The 9,731-nt window shown below is 33.6% G+C and overlaps 1 protein-coding gene across 1 annotated transcript; it reads left to right on the plus strand.

The window, feature by feature from the left end:
* The first annotated feature begins 2,115 nt into the window (after positions 1-2,115).
* LOC149549506 (structural maintenance of chromosomes domain protein) lies at positions 2,116-5,459 on the plus strand. The gene is made up of 5 exons (XM_089792887.1): positions 2,116-2,265; positions 3,574-4,189; positions 4,391-4,545; positions 4,788-4,870; positions 4,990-5,459. Exons 2-5 carry the CDS (start codon positions 3,594-3,596, stop codon positions 5,080-5,082), a joined length of 927 nt encoding a protein of 308 aa, XP_089649013.1. The 5' UTR covers positions 2,116-2,265; positions 3,574-3,593; the 3' UTR covers positions 5,083-5,459.
* The last annotated feature ends 4,272 nt before the right edge of the window (positions 5,460-9,731 follow it).

A 9,731-nucleotide genomic window follows, 5' to 3' on the forward strand; every position in this document is an offset into this window, starting at 1 on the left:
AAATTCCTTAGAAATCATGGTCAATAACTATTGCATGGTTCTTTCTTATATTGCAATACATAAGACTGTTTCATCATTACATAAACAATCTTTAGTTAGAGTACTCATTTTAATATTCGTAGTGGTGCTTACTACAAAAATGAAAATAGGGACAATCTTTTCATTTTTGTGAGAAATTTTCTAACGTTGGAAGATCCAATGTGCTTGAAAAATAAGTGAATAAATATTCTTTAAGGTTTACTAATTCAAAAGCTTAATTGTATCTCATGCAAACTCCAGATGGCGCTGATGTAAACCACATTGATGTGTGCAAACAACTTGCATTTGATCGTCCATTTGCTTAAGAACCATAAAATTCAAGTGAGTAAATGTCACAACATAAGTTGTTTTACGGTTCCATTTCATCTACATAATAAATGGTTGTTGGCAAAAGAGGGTTCGTATTGGCACTCTTTAAAGATTATAAAACAAAATATATAAACATAGAAAAATTATGGAAATCTATTAGTTCATATTTCCATGCATTAAACATTTTCTATTGATCTATATGTAAATAAAGTTTTTTGGTATATGCCTTATATCTTCAATAATATAAATTGTAAAGTTAATATCAAAAGTAAAATATACAAACAACAAAAAAATTATGTCTTATATATTTCATAATATAAATATAATTTTTATTTATTTATTCGTCATATAGATATGCATTTTATAATACACATTGTATAATTAAATTTTCAAATTCAAAAGAAAATGAGAGAGGGGAGGGAGGGGGCCAAAGGAGGAGGAGGACCAAAATCACAAGACAAAGGCTAAGAGGGATGGATATAGAATAAATTTGCATCATACGAGTGATCGTATCGAACGAGTCTTTTTAATCAAAACATAACAACTTCTAATTTGAATTGGCTAAAACCTTACACTAATTGGTAGAGGTGCTTGTATGTAACTATATTATTATTATTGTACTTGTCGTAGGCTAGTACTATTGCAATCACTTTACACAAGTACTGTATTAGTTTATCATCTATAGACCAATCAAAAGTAATTATTTTTGAATAATTCAAATACTTGTAAAGTTTTTAAATTCATTTATAAGTTTTATATTTTATACAAATTGTATGATTGGTTGAATTGGTTTTGTGTTATAGGAGCCCTTTTTTCAGAGGTTCTCCATATTGCAATCTTTTCGGCGAAATTCCTGGTAAAAATGTAAAAGAGAAAATAAACACATTTAAAAAGACATATAGATAAAATATCAAAAGAAAAACTTGATTTAAAAAAAAAAAAATAACAAAAGTTATAAAAACAAGCTACCCTTTAATCTATAGTATTTCATTAAGATATTTATAGATAAATATACATTAGGAAGACTAAATTACTATTTAATTGGGTGTATATATTTTGATACTAACATGTAGGAAGTAAAATGCAATAAAACAAAATTGCTTGGCTTTAGGTATGTGATAAACTAATGTTGAAATATTTTATTTCTAATTAATAAATTTGGCTTATGTTGGACTTTTTTTTTTGGGACGAAGTCCATTTAAAAAAATAAAAAAATTAGGAATATAAATTATAATTGAAGTATAGTTAATGTATTTTAAAAAGATCAATTGTAAATATAATATAGAGAAATAGATGTCACGTACAATAGTTGAACATATGTTAATTTTAATATTGATTTCATTGTCTATATTCATGCTAAAAAGGAGTTACCTACATTAATTTTTCAATTATTCTATTTATTTATTTATTTATACCTACACTCCAAAATTTATTAATTAGAAATTATTTTCTATTTTTCACAATAATTTTTATAGTAAAATATTATTTGAATTAGACTAAATTAAATTGATTTAAAATATAAAAATATAACAATTTATGTACATCCCACTATGTGTCACTCACCAAAAATATATTGGCCCTCTCCATAATTCCTTCAAACTTTCGAGAGACTCGAACGCCAACCTCCTCCAGGCCTCTAACCCTCAACACGGTTCGGTTATTTTTGAGGTCACCGAAATCATATTTTATCATCAGTAAATATATTCCTTGCGTTCCGAATATCTAATCAAAGTGCTACAAAAACAAACCGGCAACTTCCGGTAAACCCTAATCAAAAGGACATTCGACAAAACCCTCAAATTATCTCCGAGCAATTTTCCTCAGGAAGAAAGCAAAATACAAACAGGGGAGAAGTAAGTGGAAGCTCCGTTCTTTATACGGAAATTTTGTAGCATTTCCTGAATTGTTTGAGTTCAGGTACTCTCTCTTTCATGCATTTTATGATTTTTTTTCCTGTAGGTTTAAGCAAGTTGGGTTCTGTACTTATTTAGCTTTTCTTGTAATTTTTTGTGCGATCCGGAGTAGGATTTCCAATAGAGTTGATCTTTTCGTTTTGAGCTACCTAGACTACTTTTGTTTTGCTGCGTCGACCCCTATAGAATAATGGCGGCATTTGTTTTGTGGTCTTTAAACTCCATTTCGTTGTAAATTCAAGTGATTTCGCTTTAAATATTAATCTACGTTCAATAGGGGTCTGAATGCTTTGTGTTTTTCATATTTTATTGTCTCGATGATTATTTTCTGTACCTTGGGGTTTCTTCTTTTCTTTTTATGTGTTCATGCGGCTAAAAGCACTACTTTAATTTACAACTGTGAGAGAACCTGAGAACAGCATCTTCTTCTTCTCCTGCCCTATTTTGTTTAAATTTTCAGTTGTAGTAAAGCTAGTTTTTCTGTTATACGTTGTTTGTTATATGGCATGTGAGACTAAGGTATGTTTAAAAAAATGTATGGCTCAATACCTCCATGAAGGTTTTCAATGTGATGCTCTTGAACTCGTTTCCTGGTTGTTTTTTATCATTTCCAGTGTCTGGTTTGAGACCGAGGACTCCCATGATGTATTTTGTGGGCGATTTGTTGGCTGTATTGTTGTAGTTTGTCGTTGAAAGTTTAGCATACGTGAAGAATTTGATGTATATCGAGTAGTCCGAAACCTTACCCTCTCATATTCCAACGTTTCTTAATATGCTTGAAGGGGCTATGGGGTGCCTGTAGCAACGTGGAAGAACTTGGTTTCTCACGGCGGTGTCACGGTTAACTGTTCTCAACATGTCTTCGATTTAAAGGTTTTCTAATGCTGTGAAAATTGCTTTCCTCGGAATATGTTTGTCATCCCCATTTTGTACTATGTCATCTTGAACATTTTAGTTAGTTATTATAGATTGTATGATATTTCTTTAAATTGCTTGTGTTTATGATATGTGTCTGGGATTTTTCATTAATCAGAAGTTTGGTTAGTCTGGTTAAAAATTTGGGTAACTCGCTATATCTAGGGAGTTTATCAACTATTGATTTTATGCTTGTCTACTATTTCTTCTATGTTGGCTGTTTTGTTCCTATCTGAGTGCTTTGCTATAGTTATGGCTTTTATGCCTTTCCTTGCCATAATATCAATGGTGATTGTGCTTTTTTCTCCAAATCTTGAGTTGGTTGGGATCATATATTGCGCAACTCCTGGATTCATTGCTGTTTATGGTTCTATAATTCTTTCATCTGCTGCTACAGGGAAAAAAAAGTAATTCCAAATGGCTGGAAGAAATCGTCTTCCTGCACATGCTCTCAAGGGTGGACCCCGAGGCATGCCACCAATGCGGGAAGCTCCATATGCTAGAGGCCCTGGACCTCTGCCGTCTCACCCAGGGCTTGAGGATATGCATGAAGGCCCATTTGGCAGGGGACCAGGACCACTGCCTCCTCACCCAGCTTTGATTGAGGAAAAACTTGCAGCTCAGCATCAAGAGATTCAGGGACTGCTAGTGGAGAATCAGCGTCTTGCTGCTACTCATGTGGCTTTGAGGCAGGAACTAGCTGCTACACAGCAGGAGCTACAACATCTCAGTCATGTATCCCAAAATATGCAGGCTGACAAAGAACATCAACTCAGAGAGTTGTATGACAAATCAATGAAGCTGGAAGCTGATCTGCGTTCCACAGAGCCAATGAAAGCTGAGATTATGCAGTTACGCGCAGATAATCAGAAGCTGGGTGTTGCCAGACAAGAGTTGACAGCCCAGGTGCAAGTTCTTACCCAAGATTTGGCAAGAGCCAGGGCAGATATGCAGCAGGTACCTGCTTTGAGAACTGAGATTGAAAGTTTACATCAGGAATTACAACGGGCCAGGTAGTATGATTTTTTTTTTAAAAACCTTACATTTCATTAGTTATAGAATTGTCACAAACTCTTTATGTGCAAATTCTAATCCCCATGGGAGGAAAAAGTTTGAGAAGAAAGTATCTATTATATTAAGTTTAAAAGCCAACAAGTATGATTATGCAGCTACTGGATTTATTGTTTATTGTTGTTGATATTTTATATTTACAGAACTGCTATTGACTATGAGAAGAAGGCACACACTGAGCAGTTGGAGCAGAGTCAGGCTATGGAGAAAAATTTGATTTCAATGGCTCGTGAAGTTGAGAAACTTCGAGCAGAGCTTGCAAATTCTGACAAGAGAGTGCGTGGCACTGCAAATCCAGGTACAGTAGGATATATTACGTTTTTATCATTTTCTTTATTTTTTTATGTTCTTACATGCTAGTATTTCTGCAGATCCCCAAGTAATATTGAATGATTTCTAACAATTATGTCAAAAAGAATATTGTAAAATTTGTTTGTTTCCTGTTTTTTCTATATCCATGTATACAAGTTTGTTGTATGATCAGTAATTTATGTTATTTCCAGCTCTTAGAGTAAGTGATAATTTGTGGTGTTTATACAGGTGGATCATATGGCGGTAGTTATGGCAATTCGGAAATGGGGTATTCAGGCGGTGCATATGGTGACAGTTATGGCATGCACTCGGTATTAATTTTAATTTTTTTTGTAACTTTCAATATTTATAAGCTACATATCTTTATTTTGATTATGTGTAAACATCATTTGCATATTAATTTATAAATTAGTGTGTTGTATCTACTCAGGTTCAAGGGGCTGCAGATAGTGGAGCTCCATATGGGGCTGCAGCTGCTCCTTGGGGAGCATATGAAATGCAACGTGGCCATGTACGTAGATGAAAGACAGTCCAAGTATGGGCTTAAAATGGATTGCTATATGCTGCATTCCTATTTTAATGAGTATTTTGTGGTCAAAGCTATGAAGAATTGAAGTACCTGAGCAGTTCATTTAAAGATGATGATTTCAAAGAGAATTTTCCGTTATTACTCTAGAGGTTTTGTTACAGCGTTGAATATTTGAAACAGTTATTCATGTCAATGCATGCCTACAACATGCAAAGCTAACTTCTATATTAATTTTTGGAGGTAGCTTGATAGGTTTGGTTTGCTTTTAACAACATGTTTCTCAATACAGTGTACTGGCTTAAGACTGGTGGTAAACTATTTGTGTATTCTCATTAGTTTGTTTTAATCGGTAGATATCTTTTATTTTTAAATATTCCATCAACTTTAGAACAAGGTTATATTATGTGCACTAAGATTATTGATATCAGATTTCCACAATCTGTAGAGATCATTATAGTTCATTTCTGGGTAGATTGCAAGCCTTAATGGATGCAGTCCTCCCAGAAAGAATCACAACAATTATATATGAATTAATTGGGATATGACCTGAGAGTTTTGGAGTTCATTTTCCTATAACAACAGTCTTTCTTTTTATGGATTGTGAATACAAAAGCATTTTGATAGAGGTACCATGTAAAACACAAGATTGGTAGTTCGAAGAAATTTTGTCATTGAGGTGATATTGCATGAATTGTTTATTGTAGGTAGTTGTAGAGGTACAATAAACTTATGGTTCCAGTATTGGGGTTGTGATAAGCAGTTCATAGAATCTAAACAAGAAATGTTCTACATTGTTTTAATTTTAGATTTTGACTTGGAATCTAAATGAGAACTCTTGTAAACTTGTGATTCCATTTTTTGTTGTATTCCTATCATGTAATGTAGAAAATTGATGCAAGGTCTCTAGAAGGTTCCCAGATTTAGTCTTGATAACTAGCAGTTGTCTAAGACAAGGCAGCACAAAATTTCTACAAGATATGTCTGAGTTTCACTTTAAGTGAACCTACTGTCAGACAACATATTGACTTTCACCATTAGACTTTTACTTGCCAGATTCTTGCAACAGGTAAGGCTTTTCCATTATACTTTGATGTGTATTGAACATAGGATCATGATTGAATTGAAAGAACAAGATGCGGCTTTAGTATGGTTGCACAGGATCATTGGCTGATCTAATGTGGGCCATGTAGAGGGATCCTTTTGACTTGTAATTCTTGCTTGAGAGCCCATGTTCAAATGCAATCTGTGTTTCAAACTCAATATTGTGTGGATGCTAATCCCTTGGCATGGTTAGTGAGAAGTTCTCTATGTAAGGTCTTTTTCCTGCTACCCTGCGAAAATGCTGAAAAGAGATGCAATAATTCTAATAATTCAAAAAAAAGCTACTCTATTTAAACATCTACACAGGAGAAAACAATTTGCAAATACCATCATTCCTTTACACAGGGTTAGCCAGTGAATAGCTCTGTTTCAGCTGGAAGCTATATTGCTTTTATATCTTCAGCTCTACCAAAGGCAGGTCAATTTGCAGTTTGGTATTTAGAATAATGAGAGACTTACTAGTTTTCTTGAGCGCTAACTTCTAGTTATTAACATAAGCCTCCTTTTAAGGGGATCCCAATTTTTCAATATTATTGTGGGGTCTGTAAGAATTGAGTAACCGTGTGGGCTTGCCAATTGTTTCACAGCTTTTCATCTGTTCCCATTTCCTTTGCAGCTAAGTCACAGGATTCGTCGAATTTCATCCATGAGATTTGGATTTCAACGAATTTTTACTCTTTCCGAACTTCATCTGAATTTTTTGGTATTTAATATATTACTGTTATTTAATATAATATTATTTTATTTTAAACTAATATGGAGTTATTTAGTTAAAATTTTTAGCAACATTTAGCTATTTTGACAATTTTGTGGATATATTACTAATATAATATTTAAGTAAAATTTAATATTGGTTTTTTTTGTCGGATATCTACCCTTGCTGAATTTCATTCGAATTTTATGATCGATGAACTTGAATTTGGATTCGAACCTTGTGACTTAGCTTTGCAGTATCATCTCTTCTTTTGTTGCCTTCTAGAGCAACTTTTCGGGTAAATGAATTTTCATTGGACTTCACACCCTTAAGAGATTTCAGCATAACAATATCACAATGATTCATATGTTTTTTTGTGCCTTAGAGACCATTCTCCATTTCTGTGTTCCTTAATACACACCATCAATGGTAGGATGGATCTACCCGAACAAATGCCTTGAGTCAATCAGATTCAGGCGCATATTTGTGAATGTTACTAGTGGCTTTTTTTGTTGTGCCATTCTAGAGTAATGAATTTTTCTATATATATTTAATGTTGGATTTAGGTTTGAGTTGTTTTCAGAAACTCCTCATTTGGAGTTTTTTTTGTATAAGTACATAAGATTCACATATTGAAATAATTAGTACATTTTTCTTCCCATTGTTTGTGTTTCTGTATTTCTTCAGTACATATTCTTCAAAGTGAACTGGCTTTCAACAAACAGGAAATGGCCTTTGTTAATCAGATTCAGGGATGCTGGTTGCTTCATTTCATCCTGAGCATGTTCTAGTTTTGATAATTGTTCCTGGAATAGACTATTGCTTTTTGATAACAATATACAGTCCAGGAACCTCATTTTTATCTCTCTACTTGATCGACACGTCATTTTGTTCCCAGGCTCTCCAATTACAATACAGCAGCTCCTATCATTTGTCTTTGACGTTGATGTCAGAGGCACCTTTGAGTTTTCTAGATTTAGCATACTTATGGATGAAAGCCAACTTGCGTTTACTAGTTTTCATCTCTCTCTAAGCTTTACCTTCCTTGCTAATTTCCTGTTTGCTAGGTCTTTCTCCCCTTCCAGACTGGCTCTGTTTAAACTAGACTCGCATATCGCAAAAATGCATCTTTTTGCAGTAATGCAAGAATCAAGAAGCAAAAGTCTTCACTGGTGCTTACTAGAGTTGAGAAATCTGTAGCATTTTCTAGTACAAATCATTTCCGAGGTGACAAAAGCAGTCTTAATCTGTGGGTTTGTAGATATAGGGGTTAAAAAGTAGCATGTTAGATGTAAGTGTTAACAGCACTGACATCATTGCTTCAGTTATTAGTAATTACTATCTTCTGAAAGTGTTGTGAACAAATTTGAGAATATCCAAATAGTTTGTATTTATATCAGATTGTGCTACTAGGGAGCAGCTTCAGTGCTAGTTCCAAAATCATTCCCACAACACAGACCACCTAAATATCTTGTATCTTGATTCAGCTATTAAGATTTTAATTATCAGTCGAAAAGATTGGTCTACATGGTGATTGTAGAAATACCTTCCTTTCACAATTCTACAGTCTCCTCAGGTAGATAACTAATGCTGGGAATGTGATGATCTACAACAGTTGATTGGGTCAGAACTTGGAAGATTATAAGTTTGCAGTTGTCCACTTTCTACAGCATTCTATTAGAGTTCTGTAAGGAGCATGCGTGTTGGGGTAGTTTGCTCCATACGTAATTGATTAAACATCTGTTATTAGTGTATCCTGTTTTCAGCACTGTTGTGTATTTCTCAAAAAAGAAATGGAAACGGATCCTTATAGAGTCCATGATACAGGGCGATCTGTGTTTTTGGTCTACAGATGGCACTTTAAATCGATGTTCTCATAGAACTGTGATTGGCGATTATGTTATTTTATATCTTGTATTCGCCAGCAAATTATGTCTTTATGCTTCTCTGAACATTTGGCTTAAATTATTCACTAGTACTGTATGATTTATTAATGTTGTGAAATAGTTTATATGTGAGTGCCTTTTTAAGGTTATTATCTACTTCAATCTCAAGCTACCATGAAGATGGCAGTAAATTGTTTCAGTTGTTACTGCTTGGCAGTAATAAGTAACAAATGCTGAATGATGCGGCAGGCTATGACACATTCCTCTATAAGCCTCTTTAGTTACATGGAAGAAACACAAATTTGGCATATTTATTTGTCATTAATGTATAGGGGGAGTTGTGTGGTTGAAGTATCACGCAGATTACTTTCTGCTTCTTACTATGTAAAAATTGTACAATTTAATGTAATGTATGATATATTATCTGGAAGTAATATAAGGCTGGAGATTGTCATGCAGGGAAATATTTGATGAGAAAAAAATCCTTGTATGGCTAAAACAAAATGCTTTTTCTTTGTGCTTTTCATGTCATAATTAATTAGGTTAAATTGATTGACAATTATTAGATGTTTAAAGCACTAATTACTAGGTAATTCTACAAATTTGGAAGATAATCTGGGAGCAAAACAAGGGAGCTTCATATATTAAAACATGCTATTGGTGCAAAATAAGGGGACTTCATATTTTGGTATTACGGTTCTCAAAGAACACTGTAGATCAATGCAGACAATACAAGGTGTAATTGCATGATTGGTCATACTAAGAATATTAGTGATTTTTGAGGTTTATATACCTTCAAAAAGAGTTGAGCTAAGCACAAAGGAATCTCATGGTAGGAACTGGGATGAAAATGTACTGTGCATGTTATCTGATTACCATTCTAGTATTTTGTATATTGTTAGAGAACAATGGTTGTGAAGATTTCAGTCTTCAGATGATAATTGCTGAGTCAGTGTGGTGGA

Source organism: Cupressus sempervirens, chromosome 7 (genome assembly GCF_028749045.1).
Source record: "Cupressus sempervirens isolate cs-2001-9-10 chromosome 7, ASM2874904v1, whole genome shotgun sequence".
NCBI classification, from domain to species: Eukaryota; Viridiplantae; Streptophyta; class Pinopsida; order Cupressales; family Cupressaceae; genus Cupressus; species Cupressus sempervirens.